Here is a 19,820-nt window from a genome sequence, read left to right as displayed (position 1 = left end):
GCGCGTCACGGCCGCGCCCGGCCGCGGCTGAGGGCGGGACAGCGCGGGCCGGGGAGCGGGAACCGGGAACCGCGCCGCAGGGAGCCCGGGGCCGCAGGGGAACAGAGCCCGGAGACGGAGGTGCGACACATCTTTATTGGAGGCGGCTGTAACAGCTCAGATCCCGCACACAAAGCGCTGAGCCCGGTGTCGGGCAGGGCCGGACAGGACGGGGAAGGGGCGCTGTGTCCTGAGGGCTAGGCTTCCCGCTTGGCAGAGCGAAAGGCCGGGTAGGGCACAGAGGAGAAAAAGTCCAAATAATCTTGCCCTGAAGTTACATCGTTCGAGCTATTTCTGTATTACCACAAAGTAGTGCAGCTTCACTGTAAACATCCCAAATCTTCCACTCTCGGCTCACCAGCCAGAAAGAAGGAATAGTGTAATGTTACAATATTTGTTTCCCCCCGCCCCCCCGGACTGACTAAGCAGGAACATCAATTCTCAAACACAACAGCCCGGACAAAAGGTCTGATACATATGGCACAAACTTGACAAATCTTTACATGTCTCCAAACAGCATAGAAACCCAGCAAGAAGGCACTGTTTACAATACTTGAATATCTGCTAAATTTTCTGTGATTTGCGGGTACTCTTGAAATAAAAATAATTAAAACTTAGAGATGTACAGAGTCTTTGTTACACATTATTTACACAAACAATGATAATAGCTAAAAATAACAGGCTTTAAGAAACACTGAATTACAAGTCTATTTCATCATCATGAGTCTAAGAAGAAAAAAAAATTGCCAAAGGCACAGAAGGGCAGCAAGCAACAAACAAAAAGAAGAAACTTCAACCCTTACATTTTACAGGAGAACCTTGCAAACAATTTGTGAGATTTCACAAGTGAGAGGAAGGACACGAAAACCGGGCTATACACCCTCATCAAGTAATAACTATTAAAAAGGAATCAACACATGAAATTTAAGAAACATCATCTACTGCAAATGATACTTGTTGCATTTCACATGGCATATTTACTTTTTCTTAGCTTAGGTTATCTTACCCAATTAGGCAACCTGTACCTAAATGGCAAATTAAAGGCATAGAGTGCATCTGAAAACAAACCAACCCAACAAAACCACATGGCAATAAATTCTGCAGATATTTCCTGTACAGGGAAAAAAACCCAAAGAAAAACGGGATTTGGAAATCAAATGTGAAAGCAAGTGCTGTTATAAACTTTAAAAACTAGAAGGCCACAGCCCTCAAACATCTGCAAACTGTACAATCAATTTTTATATATGTGCAGAGGTCAGTCTTAGGCAGGTAGTAGTCAAGATCTGCTGTACATCATGGCTGAAGAGGACAGTGGTGACACACTAAAGAAAAGGATCCATACATGTCTGTGACCAACTGTACAGTAAAAAATGAGGGAAGAAGTGTCTTTGCTCTATTCAAATGAGGGAACATACAAAACTCAGCAAAATAAGAATTGCTAACAAAGTTTCATCACATATCCTTGACATTTCCAGATCATCACTAAAACCACTTTTTCAATAGAATTCAACTCTAAAAAATAAGTTGAAAAGGAAAATAAGCATAAGGATTTTGTTTTGCTCTGTTCAAGTGTTTTACTCATCTTGAGCTGAGCATCAACTTCAGCTATGGAATATCTTTTTAGTCTGACAGTGTCCAACACCAAGCTGCCAGCCAGCCAGCTGGCTGGGTCAAATGCAGTCACTACCATGTGGCCCATGTAAAAATGCATGCAGACTGTATTATTCACTGGTCTTGAATAGAAGTGATTGAAAAAAATCAGCATGAAAAGGCAGAAGGACATTTCTATTTACAAGGAAGATAAAAGCTTGTAACTATCGGTCAAGAGTTTCAGCACCACAAATTTAGCAGAGTATTATTTTAGGGGATTTAAGTTATTGCCCAAATCTCACTCATTGGATTATTCTCATGTTCAGAGTATGTTTAAAGGCTTGTAATGGATCTTAAGACAGGTGAAGCTTTGACATCTGAATGCAATAATGAGCAGCCAAATTCCAGGCTATGAATGTTAAAGTGAATGCTGTAATACTCTTTCTTAATGCCTTTTCATACATGGATAACAACTTCAGTTTCCATTTAGAGACGGAGGCATTTGTAATTATTTTGTTTGTTTATGAAGGGACTTTCTATGTTCACAAATCTTGCCCCATCAGCTGTAGATTTAATAGAAGTCCAACCAGGTTTGGTCTTGCTCATGGCTACAAGATCTGGTTAACGTAACACGTTCCAGAAAAATTATTCAAGACCAAACCATGCTAAGGTGAAGGTATATGAAATATCTAAAGTTCACTGCTTACACAATAAACTTTTACATAGCTGAGGCCCAAGGAAGAGGAAGGTTAATGAGAAGGAGGTGTCTGAAAGAGTCAGCCACAGAAATATATATGCTGGACAGATAACCAAGTAAACAGTATTTTCACTAAATACTAGTGAGACTGATGCAAACAGAAAGGCAGATCACCTGGACAGTCAGGTAAGCTGCCCAAGGCAGAAGCATAACCTGGCCACGGCAAAAAGCCAAACATGATTATCGAACTGTTCCACTGCCCAGGATGAATTTGATTTCTGAGAGGATCCTCTGAAATCAAACTTGGCTGTCCTTCACATTGTGTCACTCATCCTCCTGTTGTCTCACCTGGGGTACTGAAAATACCTTTTCATTTCTACAGCCCCTTTTTGCCTTGCTATGCTTGACTGGCACAGGGAACTCACCAGCACTACATTTTTTGCTGGAATTTTACAAATTCTATACATGCATATATTTCTTCAGATAAAAAAGGTTAGAAACCTTGGTTTTGAATTTAAACTGAAGCTTTGAATGAATTTTTATGCCTACAGCATACTAAGAAGGTGCATCCATGTATTCTGGTAGGTAGTATATAGTTGCACTAAAGAGGGATTTCACAAACACTTGGATTTTCCTCTTAGTTGTTTTGAGATGCGTGGTGTTAGCCATCACACAGTTTCTGAGCTTGCCCTGTGTAAACACACACATTGTCACTTGCAAGTCTACTCAACACAGTGCCTGAATCCTGCTCCACTGCCTTTTGGAGATTCAGCTCAACCTACACACTAAGCACACCTCTTCACATTTTGTTTCAAAAATAACTGTGAGTCCTGGAATCAGCAGTCTGTCTGCTTACCGTGACATGGCCATACACAAATGTAAATCCAAAGCTGTAGATTTTTCAAGACTTACAAACATACCAGCACTCCATGACATTTGCGATTCATGAGAGTAGACTAAAACTATCTCCCTGGCTGTCGTACTGTTAAAAATGTGCTCTGTACAGTAGATGTGGGAATGTTTTTATGATGAATCTGAAATTTTAAAACTATAAAACAGCTGGCTTACAATCCTATAGTAAGTAATTCAGGATAAAAACCTCATACTTCCATAACAAGGACATTGTGTTGCAGATTTCCCAAAGACTTCAGCTTTTTACTTGCCATTTCCTAACGCTCACAATTTTTCGTATAATATTGTATTTGTTTGACCTTAAACAAAAGTTTACTTCCAAACACCCAATACCATTTTACAAAAACTGTTGGCTACTTCAAAAGTTTCTTTGTTACAAAAACAGTATATTTATATTTAATGAAGTATGCCTGTTTATCATTCTACCATAATAGGAGTCATATCATACCTACGGGGTCTGACCTCAAAGTTTAATTTGATCTATTCTGTGGTGAAGATTCACCAATATGACGCAATATAAACACAAGGCTGATGTCGTATGACTGCAAGACAGAGGCACACACCAGGAGCAAGAGTGTACTGGCACTTACACAATTCTTACTGCAACTGGGTAGACAGAAGTATGATTCTGAACCATGAACGCTGAGGCAAAGTTCTGTAAGTTGTTGCTACACAGTTCTTGTACATAATATTGCATCATTTAAAGTCCAGCTTAAAATATGGTCCCCAGTAACAGTTTGATCATTCCAGTTCAAGAAGGCCCTTGTTCATGCTTCTTATTTGAACAAGAAATTAATGATAAGCTGTAGCAGAACCATGAGTACAATGAAGACATAGTGCTTAAACTGCAAGGAATGGTAGTCCCAGGGTGATGAATTAGAAATGACTCTATTTCGTAGTGCCATGATCTCCCTGTAAGATAGAAAACAATATCCAGTAAATTACAGACTAGACAATTTGACATTTTCTACTATGTTAGGGCTCCCTTCAGAAGGCAGCTTTAGAGGAAAACTCTGAAACATCAATGAGCAATCAATATTTGAGAAGAGTAAAGCTACATACCAGCCTCCAAGAGAAAAAAAATAACCCCAAACCTATGAGATAACTATTCTCTAAACCATTTCAATTAGTACTACCTCTTAATGTCTTCCTGCGTCTCCTTTATAGACTCAATGGCACTCTGCAGTTCACCAAGGTCTGCCCCTTTTTTCCTGATTCTTGTACTATGCTTCAGTTGTGCTAGAAGAAAACAGAAGGCAGATGTAAGTGACTGCTGCCATAAAAGGAACAAAGTACGAATGACAAACTAAACCCATAGTAAAAATGAGGAGAAAATTTTCTAACTAGCTTCTAGTAAAAACGTCATTTCAGAGTCACCTATACCACACAACAGCAACTGAAGTTCTTGAAATATAATTTAAACCCTCATCATATTGTTTAGCTTCTGCAAACATTATCAACAACAAAAATCTACTCTCTAGCCAGATACTAATCTACAAATTAAAACAATTAACTTTTTAAGAAAGAAAACAGTTTATGAACACCACTCTTTTTCCCTACACATTAAATATGTGCAGCACTTAAGCCAACCCACACTGCATTTTAAAAGGCAGGAAAATTTGCAATTAAAAATATGAGCAATTCTTCTCCTTTTGTTTTCCAGAACCTGCTTCACTGGATAGAACTAAAGCACAATAAAAACATTGAGATAAGAGTATGTGTGACATGGAACTCTTCAGTTTATTTGTGTATGTAAATATATCTTTTCATACCTTCACTCCCAGAGGAATCCTGGTTATCAGGCTCTGGTCCTATCTTCTGACTGGCTGGCTTTCGTTTGATTTTTGGAACAGTAACCTAAAATCAATAAATGTACATTATTTCCAGAGAACCAGAACTGTAGCAAAGCAGCACATTTCAACAATGACAGTTTAAAGCACGATATCTAATAGAAGTCCAAGTTAAAATTTTTGATGTATTAGCAGTCTGAATTTTGTGCATCTTCCCATTTAAGGGAAAATACATATTAAGCTGCTGAGCTCAAGTTTGCATATTTTATATTCCTATCCAATCAAGTAATTTCTACTGCTTAGGAAGCAACACAGAAGTGAAAGACATTGTATGGACTGTGTAGACAACATTTTTTAGGATAATAGCATTTCCCATCAATCCCATTGCTCTGATAATCTTCATACACATAATGTATAATACATACAAGTTCCTGGATCTTGCATGTGCTGTCAGAACTGGAACATACCATTGGTGTTCGATGTCGAACTTTGGTCTGGATTGTGCCATCCTTTTCAAACTGGATCATATCATTCAAAGGGTCCCATGGTCTGGTACTAGACAAAGTAAATAGTATTAATACTACAGCAATTTAAATAAGAAATACTTTCCTGCTCAGAAACTACTCAGTATGAAGTGTTTAAAACTCTCCCTATATAGAAATCAGGTAAGGCATCATGATCTTCTACCTATGGTCCAGTCTTTACCTGAAGGGTCAATAGAGCTAAAAAATGAACTTCACGTCCAGATCAACCCTCCAGCCAGCAGACAGGAGTACAAATATTATATTAACCAACAATATCATTACGATATTTTTTTTAACCAATCATATGTATTTGCAAACATGGAAAGATTTCCTGCTTCAGATACAGTTATTATTTTAAAGCTACAGGGAAAATAGGGGAATTTAAAAATATTTAGACTGCTTTTTGTTGAGTTTTCTTTTTTTCCTTTTAAAAGATGCCTATGAAGGAGATTTTAAGAATCAGTTACCTCAGACCTGATTTCATCCCAAAGTGGCTAATGGTAATCAAGACTGGTTTAATGAAACACTAATGAGCTATGTACAGTTTTCTTATTCTGATTTTTTAAGAGTGCTTTTCCAATTACAGTCTGATACAGAATTTTTAAAAAACCACAACAGCATAAGACACATAGCTCACTGGAGAACAGCAAGCAGCCAAAGGAAAATACCAACATCACCACTGATTACAGACATTTCAGGACAGAAACTGCGAGCTGCAGGAAGGATGTTGTGTCGCACAGCTTTAGTGAGAGTATCTTAAGCATGGATTTCCTTCTGTGTCCTGTATGCCTTTTAAATACCTGTAGCTGTTTCAGATGTTGTGAACACAGACTTACACTTACATCTTAGCTTAACCTGACTTGAATTAAATGTCATCTGAGGTAAGTGGGTTAAGAACTAGGCATTGCTCTCTTCTCTATTTGTAATCCAGATGCCTAAATCCATAATCCAGATACCTTAACAAATGCTCCAGCTCACTGAACACATCTTTCACAGTAACTGTAGAAGACTGCTCTCTACATGGACCAGGTGGTGAGCCAGCATTATATGCTTGAAAGGAGAGAGGGGCTTCTTCCAGGGAATGCTGTCAGTGCAGACTTCTTTCTGATACATAGCAAAATTTCTGTGGCACAGCCTTGAACCACAAGGCCTCAAGGACATCAGAAATAATGCAGGTTAACAAAATAGGTGTTAAAGCTGCAGGGCACAGTCTAACAGATTTCAAGAATAGTTCTCTTCCTAATGGTTTTGAACAGGGTTCAAGAGTACAGGCAGTCAGTTCAGCTGGACTATTCACAACTCTTCCAACAGGAAAGGCACAAACAGCACTAGAGGATTCAAACCAAGAAAGGGTGCTTCACTGAGCATTTAGTGGGGGAATTTCCCTGCTGCACAATGTTTTCAGTGGTGAAAGTCTGCACCAACTTAATAAGAAACCAATGAAATTCATTGAATATAAATTTACTGAGGGCTGGTAAATACCGATTCCTTGTTTGGCTTCAGGAAACCTTCAAATTGCAAATTTGCTGGAGACATGTAGAGTACTCAGGATTCTTATACTCTTCCCTGTACATACACTTAGGCCATGACCTCAGTATCACCCTTCCTGTACAGAGAGGTAAAGGCCTCTCAGGTTTAGCCATGGGAATATGCTTCCAGCATCTACAGATTCAGTTACTTAACTTTGTGTGTATCATCTTTGGCTCTTTTACTTTTACAATCCCTACAATACACAAGCATGCTGGGTACTGGAAAAAAAAAAAAAATCAGCAGAACATGGGTGCTCTGTGAAAACCATCACTAGTAAAGGGCTCAGCTTCAAGATGACTTTTGCAACATTGGTGAGGACACAGAATACATCCTTTCCAGCAGTCAGGGAGACAGCTACATCTTCAGCTTCTGACCAGAGCATCACACGAAGAGATTCACAGACACTCATGTGCAGAACATATTTGACAGCCAAGCAGAGCCACCTGGTCCCAGCCTTAACTATTGCTGTAAACCAATATTTACAGTTACAATAACCACAGTTATTCTAATATGTAACAAATTAAATAGCTCAATACAACTAAGCACAGGCTTCTCTGATTTTCAGACACTAGATTTTCTGATTCCCAGTTGGTATGCCCATATGTACCATATTTTCCAGTTTGGGAAAATCTGTGTAGATGTTCTGGTCAGTCTAGTGGGAAAAAAAAGGAGGACAATGCACCCCAAACTACCATGCCCCAAAAAATCTAGAACATAGCACAGCTATGTCATTATACATAAATAAGCTATATGGATCAGTTCTTTTGCCACTGACACCACAGGAAGAGGTTCAGCAATATTACCAAGCACTCCAGGACTCACTCAGCATATTTGTAGTGCCATTCTCCTGTGACTGCATCCTGATCAAACAGCTTGCATGTCCACTCTTCACCTTTAAGTTTCCTCTCTTTGGCACTCTTTCTCTGAGCTTCTTCCAGAATATATTTCTCCTGAGTAGCTTCTGTTTGGTCTTTATTATTTATTGCTTTTGTCACTTGCTGCCAAAGCCTGACAAATGAACAATATACAGAGTCACAATCTGGTTGATAGAAATAATTGCAAACAATTTCCTCAATTATAGGCTAAGTAAATGGACCACCCTCCAAAGAGAATATTACCATTTTAATGGATGTTTTATCTACATTTCTATCAAAATATCCCTGATTGTAAGATATATATAATGATCTTATATTTAACAGTGTTACTTTCTTTTATCATCAAAGGCTAGTATCATCAAACATGGGAAAGTAATGATAATTTGCTTTTAATTTGGAGAAGATTATGAGTTTTATTTCAGCAAAATAAATACATGGTTCTAAAGTAAACTTACTTCTCTGACTCGAAGTCATCTTGCTCTTCAAACTTCACAGTGTATCTATGTAATCTACGCTGCTTTATATCAGATGTTGGGTCCCAGAATGTCTCTGAATCACCTGTCTTCTTGTCAGTAATAGTAACTTCACTGTCCTGTAACAGATATGATTGGTATCTTAATTGTAATTATCTCAAAGAGTGCCAAAATAACAAAAAAGGAATAACCTTTTTTTTGTAAGAAGAATTTATTTTCTTTAGAATGCAGGCAGTTAAGAATAATGAGATATGCTAACTTTAAAATTCAATTTCCGCCCTCTGTGCTAGGTTCTAGCTTGGAACAGAGATGCCATATCCAAAAATGAGTCACTTCACAAGAACAGAAACAATCATAAATATTTCATGCTGGTGCCATAAAAATTGTTCACAGTACTAATATATCAAAATATTTCACAAGCTTCACTGTGAAGCTTCATTTAATTTTCTTCTTAAACTACTTAAACATGCACTTTTCCACCTTTTAAGAGTTGCAAATAGAACAATGTTGATTCTATATTTTCTTGAATACTTTCAGCAAAAGCAGTACTTAACTTTTTTTAAACATGAGTCTTTTTTGTATTTAAGTGCTATTTTCACCTGTCTCAACTGTGAGTCAGAATTTATAAAAGAGCAGCACTCACTACTTACCCAGTGGCCCTCTAAAAATGCTAGAACTTCTTTGCCAAGCTTAATTTTCCCTGATATTTGGTTAACACTGTCATGGTTACCCAAAAAAGGCTGCAAAACAAAAATAAATATTTCATGTTTATTTTAATAACATATTTTTGTTTATACGTTTAGTCTTAAAGAAAAATGTGAATTTATGAAATGTGCTGTAAACAGCCCTGATATCTTTAATATTGTACCTTCTACCTTTTAATCTTAAAGAAGTGTAAAACCAGAGTAAGTAGTTTCCTCTTCCCTTCTTCTTAAAAGATTTAATGAGTAAAAGTATTGTCTAGCATATGTGGAAAGGAAACATAAAATAATGCAGAAAACCGTGACAAGATATCCCGAAGGACACAGTCATTTGCTACTAATTTCACAGCTTTGACATGGGCCATTTGTTACTAGAGATTATCTTTTGTAAACAGCAATTGCCAAGGATTTTCTTTGGCCTTTTGACAGGCTGCACATAGATCCTGTGGACTGACAAGTAAAACTGTCAGTTAACATACCCTCCCAAGTTTAATGTTTACCCTTTAATTTCAATTAAATACAGTTTCCCTCTCCATGTGCACACTTCCTGAAAACTGTTTTTTCAGTTTTCAATCAGTTTCCACCTCAAGGATGGCAACTGCATTTTTCAGAAGTCATCTAGAAGTAGTTCAGAAATCTTGTTTAGCTTATGCAAGTGGACATTATGTTAATTCTCCTTCTTATGCCCATTCACAGCATTCACTAACCTTGAGTTTGAATTCAATCATTGCACTGTAGCCAGTTTTCTCACAGGTGATATTGACTACTCCTCCAAGCTCTAAGGTCATTGTTCCATAAAGAATTCCTGCAAGAGAAAAGAAGGAAAAAACCAATAACCCCCACCTTAACTAAATGCTTTTAATTGAACAAAACAAAGTTTGTTTATGGTTAACAAAACCTAAGTTACTTGGGTACAATTCCTAGAGTAAACATGCTTGTGCCAGGAAAAAAAAAAAGTATTTTCAATGTGTTTTCACTTTCCTGTGTGATTCTGTGTATACTGAAAGGGAATTCTGGAGTATATGGGTAGACAATACTGATTAAGTTACAGCTTAAAAGTGAGCAATTCTGCAATCTATTTTGTGCTATTACTGACCTTCCAGAAAACTTTACAAAGCACTGACCTGTTTTCCATAGTGAAACTAAGGACGAATGTTCACGATTTACATCAAATCACACTGTGGTGTAGATACTACCTTGCCTTTCGTGTTTACAAGAGGAAAATAGTGGAAAAGCTCCTGCTCTAAAAAAAGGCAACTCAAACAGTAAATTAATGTCATGTAGTGACATAACTACATATATATACACTCTTACTATTTTCTACTAGTTATAAAAAAAAAAATTTTTCCTGTGTCAAAAATTAAAACATGGCAGACACAACAGATCTATTTTTCTCCTGATGTAATATGTGGAAGCCTAGAGCCACCTATGTTGCCAATGTTCAGAACACTCTCCACCAGATGACAGCACATTATTTACAACTACTTAGAATAACAAACTTATTTTCTCTTAACTTTGCCACCTAGAGAATGAAAAAACCCACTACCTTTACAATGGGCATATGGCATTGTCATTACATAATCTTCTCCCCTATTTAGAAACGTTAGCCGTCCTTCTCCGTCTAGTATGGCAGATAATGAATTCCCTGAAATTCAAAGACAGACTGTCACATTTCTCACCCTGCAAGACAGCAGTCAACATTCCCTTATAACTAAGCAATACAATTAAGAACATCAGTATATTTAACACTGCAACATATCCTGTCTAGTGAAGCCACTATAATACACAGTGTCTCCAATTAAAAAGTAAAACAATCCAAAAATAGAAATTAAAATTCTGAAGACCAGTAGCAAAAGCTTTGTAAGGAAAGGACAAATAAAACAACCCAAACACTGACCCTTCTAACAGCCTTCTTTCATTGACAACAACAAAGCTCAGGTGCACAAATTTTGCATGCCTCAATACATGTACAACCAAAAAATCCCCATTATTTACCATAGAATTTTGATTTGGCCAGAATGTTACCACTAAGGCAAAAACCATCCTTGCGGTTGCTAACATAAAAGGCAGATATTGGAGGATGATGTGACACCTGTTGGAAAAAACCACATATTTGAGAAAAACAAAAACAAGCAATATAGTAAATATAGTATAAACTTTGAGCTAATAACAACAATGCAAAATTCAGGCTGCACCTATTAGAATGCAGTTAACATATGTGAAGTTTGACTGAAATCCATAGAGAAGAAGATCAAGCAATCCCCCACTGAATTTTGAGAATTAAGAAAATCAGCACTTGACTTATTCCAGGGGAAGAAGGACATAAATATTGGAAACACCTTCCTCCCTCTCTCTCTTTAGGAAGGCACACTTAAGAGACATCTGTAAGAAAATTATGCTCACCAGGAGAGATTTTAGGATACTATTTGTACATTTCAGTAAATTTTCTGAAACTACCATAGCATTTAACTAGCACAAATATACATTTATTTTTCCTAAAATTATTTATTTCAGTTTTTGCATCTACCTGTTCTGCAATATAAAAAGTCTTGCTGTTTGTCCTTGGATGAATCCACATGCAGCGGAAAAACTCTCCAAGTATAGGATTGTACGGCTTTTTTAGTCCCTAAAGAGAAATTGAATAGAGAGTAAACATACTGTGCAAGTCACAAAACATTTATCAGTCTATCACTGAAGATAAGATACACAGGAAAAAAAAATAAATCACAATATATATGCTAAAGTACATGGTACATTGACTTAGTAATTTGAATATCATGCTCTTCATTCTAGGGAAACTTTCATACCGTCAGTATATCCACTAAACTATTCTACACATAAGGACACAGAGAATATAAGGGTTTGGGGTTTTTTGCAGAATTATTACAGAGTTTTTGTCTGAAGTTAGGTAATAAGTACTTTCTGTCAATACTATTTCCCAACAACATGACCATGAAGAGCATTTAGGGCAAAGCTAAATGAAGTGATGGAAACATTAGTCCTCCAACTGCAGACTGTTATCACTGAAGAATGGTAAATCTAGAACTGGCTCAACTTTATCAAAAAAATATTTAGTTCACCTTCTACTCCAAGGGACAAATGCAATTGAATATAGTCTATTTTAAGCAGGGACCAAAAATTTCCATGATATGTTTGTGTAAGCAATGAAAACTTAACTTTGCTTTTTAAAAAAAATGCATAAAAAAAAAATTTAACAAGAAAAATTTACTCCAGCATATCCCTAAGTCCTCTAACTAGACACAGTACTAAAGACAAAATAGTATATGAAAGTATACCTTTGGCTTTTTGTAGAATCCTGACAAATACCACTTCACTACTTTTTTCATGCGGTTGTAAGCATTCTCTTCAAGAGCAGCTCTGAAAACAGCACACACAGATCAAATATGAGTATTGCATCATTTATAACATGCTATCAATTGTTGTGACATATCTTGAATCTATGAGCTGACTAAAACAGGTCTGTGATTTGCACTACTGCAAAACTTTCAGCCCAACCTCACGAAATTTAAAGTTTTCAAATAGTCTGAAAATTGAAGTCAAACAAAAATGCCTAAAATAGTAGCTCCATATTTGAGTCTGTTCTTTGTAACATTAAATTCTGTCCCACTCCCACTCAAGTTCTTCCATTTATAGGTTACTACTTTTGTATCTTTTTACTACCAGCCTATTTACATGCAGAGCTCTGAGCTGAATAATATTTCAATTTACAATCTTTCATTTATTAGCTACATTTGAGCAAGCAACTGTAAATCTGGACAGAACTTGACACTGTATTAAAAAAAAATTAACTAGTATTGGTTTCTCATTTTAAATATGCTTCTTGGATAAAAAAAAACAAACTCATTTTCATAAGTCTTTCAGCCAGTCTTCAGAAGCTAAACCAGAAATGCCTGCAACACGACTGCTATGAAACTGTATGAGGGGCCAGACTTCAAGATCTACCATATGAGCGCTCAAAGTTAGCTTTCAGGAAACGACAGTATCTGACACTGTTACCTATTTTAATTTAAAAAATGGTAAGAATAAAAACCAGAGACCAGGATCAACTTACTCAGACAGAAAGTCTGCATGGTAGTAGTAATCAGACAGCTTGTCCAGGAAAGAGCGAGGTTCCAAAATAAACGTGGGCAGTACAACCTTGGACAAGTCCATTCCTGGTCGGACTTGCTTCAGCAGCGTCCAGATCAAACTTTTGTTTTCTTCTGACACTACTTCTGTCTGAGAAGCCTCACCTGCCTAGGACGAACCAAAAAACTGCTTATAGAGACGAGAAAGCAAACAACCTCCAGAAGACAGGTCAACACATTCTAAGGTTACAGTGAGAATGGGAAATGGATACTTAAAATAAATCACTCTGGGATGCTGAAGCAACTATGGAAGTTAGATCAAGTTTCTATAAATACACTTATGATACATATTTAATTAAGTATGATAGATATCCTATTCAGCATTAAAAACTGCATTTGTCTTCATCATCTCTAGGCTGGAAAAATTTGAGGTAGAACATTGCTCAGAAATCCTTCCTTAGTCCTTTTCCTGGGCATCAACTGCATTACTCTCTTCTCACATGACGGACTGATACACCAAAGGGCTGTTATTCTGCCAGCTTTTCCCACCCATAAAAGCTGGCATGTCTATGCTTTTCACTGCCTTGGATCAGTCAGCAGCATCAGTAGTTTTCCTTAAAAAAAATACATGACTTAGGGGTAACTGAGCAAAACCAGCAGCCACACCCCATGCTCCTTTCTGTTAAAGATGAGGGGAGATACTATCCCAATTTCTGAAATCAAGAGCAGTGGTTGTAGGAAAAGCAAGGAAAGGCATCCCTTTTTCCAGAACAGTTCTAAAATGCATACTCAAAAATTTGTCACTTAAAAGTCCTCAGCTTTTCCTAAAATACTGCTTTGTTTAGACATGGTACTACAAAGCACTAAAACATAAGATATCCAAGTTCCATGAGTACAAAAAAAAATCTCATAGCATTTGCTCTTAAGGAGAAAGAGATTTGTGAAAAGACTTATTTCAATTTCTGTTACCAAGATTTTTGGTTTATAAATCCCTGTCATATTTGCCTGTATAGGCAAATATATAAAACAACCTGCAGAGGTGGAATAGCAGCTCTGAGGAATCATTAGAATGCAAGGTGACATCTGAAGCACAGCAAGCCTTCCACTAAATTCTGTAGACTACAACTGCCTAACTTCTCTCTTGCAGGAAAAAAAAAACCCAAAAAACAGAAGTGTCAGGTTGCATTCAAACCTTCAACTCGATGACTTTTGGCTGAAGAAAAAACCAGGACTAAGTTAATAAAACTCAAACAGAAGTAACAACAAAAGAACAAGTAGTCATGAAGAACTTCTGCTGCAGGTGGCCCTTTCTGTACCTTCTGTCTGAGCAATACACCATGTAATTTCATTACCTCTGTTAAAATCTCACACATTAGCACAAGAGTGGCAAGGCAGAGAAGAATATATACATTATTGCTGAAAATATGAAAGCCAATCCTGCAAGTCAGCTTTCAAGTATAGTCTGACCCTTAAAGCATCAGCTTACTATTTGGAGAAGCTGCTTGCTCAATACATCAACAGCACTCTTACCTCCCCAAGTTCTTCATGGCTCTGTTCTACGTAAGTAGTTTCCCTGATATCAATCGGTTCTGGATCGACGTAAGAATCATCCTGTCGCTCTGATGTGTCACTGTCGCTTTCTTCGCTTTTCCCCAATCCATCGTTATCAGATTCCTCGTGGTCGGGTTCATTTTCCTTATCAGACTTGTCAGAGTATGTATCTTGATCTTTGAAGTGATGCCTGTCAATTTCACTGTCATTTAACCTATTAAAAACAAAGGCTAAATGAATCATCAACTTTACACAATCATTTCATTGTTTCCAAACCAGGATCTTGATGAAATACACACCAAAATTGCCAGTATCACGCCTGAGGTGGCAGCAGTGTCAAACTAGCCTTGCTGGAAACATATAGGATGTATACTCTTCTCACTGAACTGTCAAATGACACTGATAGGCCTGGGACATCAATCACCTCTCTGAAGCTAACAAGAGACACCAACTTAAAATTTTAATTTTTTTCTTTTTCAAACAGTTTAACAGAGTACTTAACCTTATGGATGTAATACTCCAAGTTCCTTGGGTCAAACTTTCCCCTGAATCCACTTTGCTTAAAAAAAAGACTTTGTTTTATGTGCAGGGCATAAAACACTGCAAACAAGGAATATAAAGAGAACTCAGGAGCAAAACACACTGCAGCCTTTGCCTCCTTGTGCTAAAATTATCACTACAAGGATCTGCCAAAAAGCAATCTGGTTTAGTAATGAATTCACTTACGGTAAGTTTTCTCCACTGTGCAAGTTGTTAGCACGAAGCAGACCATAGAATGAAACATGAGTACTGTCAGATGAGGAGTTCAAATCGTGTTCTTTACCTTCCCGAATCATTGTACGTTTAAGCAGACTTGAACATTTCAGTGCCAGCTCCAAAGCATCCATCCAACACCTGCCTAAAGACAAATTCAGTATTAGACTAAAAATTAAGGATTTAATAGAACTACATCACTTCTGTTTCCTAACTGGGGAAATGAGTCCTTTGGGCCTGCTTGCATTGCCTTTGAAGACACACTTCAGAGTTGTTCCATGTTACGTGCATTGGATTTTACGGTCTGGTGGGGACATAAAAACAACTCACAACCACCCAGCTTCAGTACAAGGGCTGCTTCAGGGCAGGACAAGCAAGGTAAATCATGATTTTATTAGAGCATATTCCAGTATTTCTTCCTTAATGCAAGTCTGATTCCACCCAGGCCATGACTGTGCAATGTACCCAAGTTGCCTGAGGCCCTGCTCTAGCTCTGAAGATTAAGTAACTGCATCATTTGGCAAAATGTGCCCAAATAATATGATAATAGTGTGGAAAAAGAGTTATAATGATAGCATGTAACATTTCAAAGGATAAAAAAGCAGATATTCTAATTTTCTTTAGCAAAAAGTAACTCAACAAATTTGTGCACTCGTTCCTCTTCTTGCTTCTTTTCCATGTATCTAATCTGTTTCTCACCACAGAAGTCAGAGAAAAGTCCTATTTTTTAAGTCTGCAAGGGTATGCTTAATTAACCAGTAGATGAAAAGCACCTGCTAGAAAGAGCTACACAAGAGTCTTAAATTTTTTCACATTGTAACTTTAGAAGACAGTTGCACTGATCACCGCCTTCCCAGTGAAGGGCGTTTACAGAACAACATTTTGAAGGAATTTTTATTACTAGAGTTTTGTGCAACTGCTGCACTTAACACAGAAATGCTTTAATAAGAACACACTCATATTCGCACTTTACAAAGGCACTTGATATTTAGACATACATTAACACAGCTAAATCATAGATAACCCTTTTCCCCTCCTCTACCCAGTCAACTGCAAGGAGTTCAATAACTTTTCCTTCAGGTCAATATTCTCCTTTAACAACCGTGAAAAAGTACTACTACCAACACAACTGAATGCTCTAAATTAATGAACCTCAACAACAATTAAACCTCAATCAAAGTGCTGTAACAGACATAAGACAATTGAAATCATCTTTCTCATAACTGTTGTCACTGCTGAAAGTCAAGGAAGTATCTGTTTACCATCTGATTCTGAAGCAGCTCGGATGATCAAGTAACTGCTGGGCAATGGCAGAGTTATAGCACCAACTGCTTCACCTCTTGGACCCTTGAAATACACAAAACAAGAAACAGCATCAGATATTTTAATTCAGTTTTACAGTTTAGCATTCAATGCAGTAAGAAGCTGACACACCGCAGGGCTATTTACTGTCACTCAGCAACATCTAATGAAGACATGAATAGAAAGATAGACAGCCCTCTTTCACTGGATTTCTTCTTCAAAGACTTAATTTCTAAGTATAGGACCCAATTCAAGCCCACTTTTCAAAAGAATAGACTTTGGGATAAAAAATACTAGTTTTTGGTTTGGGTGCAGTGGGTTTTCCTTTTTTGGTTTTTTTTGTTTTGTTTTGTTTTTTTTGGTTTTTTTTTTTGGGGGGGGGTGGTGCATTGTTTTTTTAGTGTATAAATCAGACTTGGCCAGAGTTTTATTTTCACTATGAAGTTCTTAACACTTCACATTAAAAAAAAAAAAAATCAAAAGACTTTTCCATTTCTGTCAACCTTCATTTTGGAATAAAATGTTAAATAACAATTTTAAGTCCCTTCTAAAAAGTGTTTAAAGACAATTGATAGGCAAAGAGGGCTGTATTAAACATACTTGAATCTATTGCTGAAAGCTGGGTTAAGCCTGCCTAACTGATGAGTTAACATATTTTGATCTTTACTGATTTGCCCCAGAGAAGCCTAATAGAAAGCCAATTCAAGACTTAGAAAAGGGAATTGGAAAGCCAGCAGAAGTTTTGAGCAAAAGCAGATAAAGGCAGGTAATTTTTGAAGCAAGCAAATGAAACAGCCAGAAGGTTTCTGAGGGCAAGAAGTGTGGAAAAGGAGTGGGTTTGGTGGCACTTAAATACCAATACAGACAAGATAGTGCTGGTGTAAATGATGGTCAGAAACTCCCAAGGAGTCACTACAGAGTGACAGCATTTGGGGGTTAGAAACAAGATTCCAAACCTCAGTCTTCTGAGAGAGTGGAGAGGTGTGCCTAAAAAAAGTCCTTGGTGAAGGAGCAATGCTGGGATTAGGAGTTAGTGGGCACCAAGAATCAAGAGGGACAGCCCCAATGCATGACCACTCCTCGCCCCAAGGGGGGAAGGGGGGCAGGGAGGAAGCCCAGTGTCACCTCAGGAGGGGAGAACACCACACCAGCAGGGCTGGGAGAGGTGCTGGGGTGCTGCCAGCACCGTGCAAAGGCCTCAGCCACCAGAAGCCTTGGAACTCTTGGGTCACAGGACTCTGGGCAGATTAAGGGCACACTTCTGCTCATGAGATCTGCCCTTTGGGTTCATACTGTGGGCACTTAAGGGTACACTACTTACTCTGTACCAAACAACTACAGTTTAGAGATGAAGGGCGGTTTTGGTGTCTGGTTTTACTTATTTTAAAATGCAAGAAAGTTGTACTCCCTAAGGATTTTAACAATATATTGATTAAAACCAAGTGAGTAATTTTTAGGAAAGATTTAAGTAAGTTGACTTATTTTACATAACTGCTCATGGATCTTGATTTACTCTAACTGGTTACTGTTCCAAAAACACTAGATACTTTTCTTTGGTATCACCCATTATGGTTTCAAAACTAATGTATAGTAGTTAGTGATCTGTACAAGAGGCACATTAATTCCTTCTTGCTGCTTGACTTTATTTGGATTGTCTCTGTTTCTGATGGAATGATGCTACTACTCCAAGCCAATGGTCGAGTTAAAAATTCCATTAGATTAAAAAATGTTGAAGGTTGCCTTTTACAGAATATTCATGCCAGGAAAACTTAAATACCATGAACACTGTTTCAAAGACAACAATGAAAACTTTTACGCAGTCACCCATGACTAAATTTACTCAGAAAAAATTATTTGCATTAACATTTCTAATTATTAATTGCAGAAAACTGAAATGGCATCAGTACCAGGCACACAAGGAAGATGAACAAGGTACATTACATGAGCCACCTCAGAGCACAGGAGGAACATCAAAGACCACAGCAAAAGGCTTAAGGGAGCATGTGAAGTGACTGGCCACAAACTACTGCAGAAGAGAACCTGCAGTCTGCCAGAAGGACACACCATGGGTAGTGTGTTCAAGTGAGAAAATCTCCTGCAGGACTTATACCTCTATACATGTTTTTTGCAATGCTATCTTTCTGCATTAACTGCAAACAAGGCTCACTTTGTCTTGGACTTGAGGCTCTTTCTGGTAAATCTACTCTAGATCAGTCAATTGCTATCACACTTATGCAAGTTTGCCTCGTGGTAATAAATCTGTAATTAGGACATTATGATTGACTAGGTAAACAAGGCAGAAAAGGGTTTCAATTTAAAGGTCTTTTATCTAATGGAATCCAGTAATTCTCAACTGCAAATAGCCATACCAAAATGAACAAATGCCACTCCATCTCTCAGCACATTTAGAATGGACAATATCAACTTGTTCAGGTTCAAAATTTGACCTACCTTAAAAAAGTAAAAATCTGGTGGGGCATGTCCTCTAAATTCTAAATATCTAGTTAAAAAAACAAACAAATCCATTTCTCATTGCCAAGCAATAAAGAAATATAAGGCTGATTTGTGATCTTCTGCAGACAGACCGCCACTTTGCAATGTATATATATATATATATATAAAATAAAGCACATAACACCAAATGCTATAGCTTTGGAAAAGGATATGGAGTTTGTGTTCTGAAAATGTGAGATCACCACTAATTTCTGAAAAGTTTGCCTAAGCAACAATAAAATATAATAAAATATAAATAAAATAAAATTATTCAAAATAAACTACAAGTGATTTGATCTAAGTTTGGTAAATTTAGATAACACTGATAAATGATCACAATCCAGAATGACCACAAGCATAGGAATTATACTGACTTTCTGGAGAAAAGGATGACAAATTTAACACAGCATATACTACAGATCTGACAGTACATCTTGGCAATTTAAGATTTAGAAGAGCTACTAACTGCGAGACTGTAAGATGTAGATTTTAGAAGGCATAA

General features: G+C 37.4%; 1 protein-coding gene across 6 annotated transcripts in view; it reads right to left on the bottom strand.

Annotated features, from left to right (window-relative positions):
* Positions 1-117: 117 nt before the first annotated feature.
* OSBPL8 (oxysterol binding protein like 8) overlaps positions 118-19,820 on the bottom strand; it is an 80,102-nt gene continuing 60,399 nt past the window's right edge. For all 6 annotated transcript variants that reach the window (XM_033057770.2, XM_033057772.2, XM_033057775.2 and 3 more), the window contains 16 exons: positions 16,786-16,870; positions 15,497-15,668; positions 14,750-14,984; positions 13,204-13,388; positions 12,428-12,509; positions 11,659-11,757; positions 11,127-11,223; positions 10,678-10,776; positions 9,839-9,936; positions 9,081-9,170; positions 8,413-8,549; positions 7,905-8,090; positions 5,496-5,583; positions 5,011-5,095; positions 4,375-4,477; positions 118-4,150 (listed from right to left, as the gene is read on the bottom strand). In XM_033057770.2, the coding sequence (XP_032913661.1) occupies positions 4,015-4,150; positions 4,375-4,477; positions 5,011-5,095; positions 5,496-5,583; positions 7,905-8,090; positions 8,413-8,549; positions 9,081-9,170; positions 9,839-9,936; positions 10,678-10,776; positions 11,127-11,223; positions 11,659-11,757; positions 12,428-12,509; positions 13,204-13,388; positions 14,750-14,984; positions 15,497-15,668; positions 16,786-16,870 (1,977 nt within the window). In that variant the 3' untranslated portion in view covers positions 118-4,014. The remainder of the gene's footprint in view (positions 4,151-4,374; positions 4,478-5,010; positions 5,096-5,495; positions 5,584-7,904; positions 8,091-8,412; positions 8,550-9,080; positions 9,171-9,838; positions 9,937-10,677; positions 10,777-11,126; positions 11,224-11,658; positions 11,758-12,427; positions 12,510-13,203; positions 13,389-14,749; positions 14,985-15,496; positions 15,669-16,785; positions 16,871-19,820) is intronic.

The sequence above is a fragment of the Catharus ustulatus genome, chromosome 4, assembly GCF_009819885.2.
Source record: "Catharus ustulatus isolate bCatUst1 chromosome 4, bCatUst1.pri.v2, whole genome shotgun sequence".
NCBI lineage: Eukaryota > Metazoa > Chordata > Aves > Passeriformes > Turdidae > Catharus > Catharus ustulatus.
Note: the sequence above shows the minus strand (reverse complement) of the source record. Positions and strands in the feature narration are given on the sequence as shown.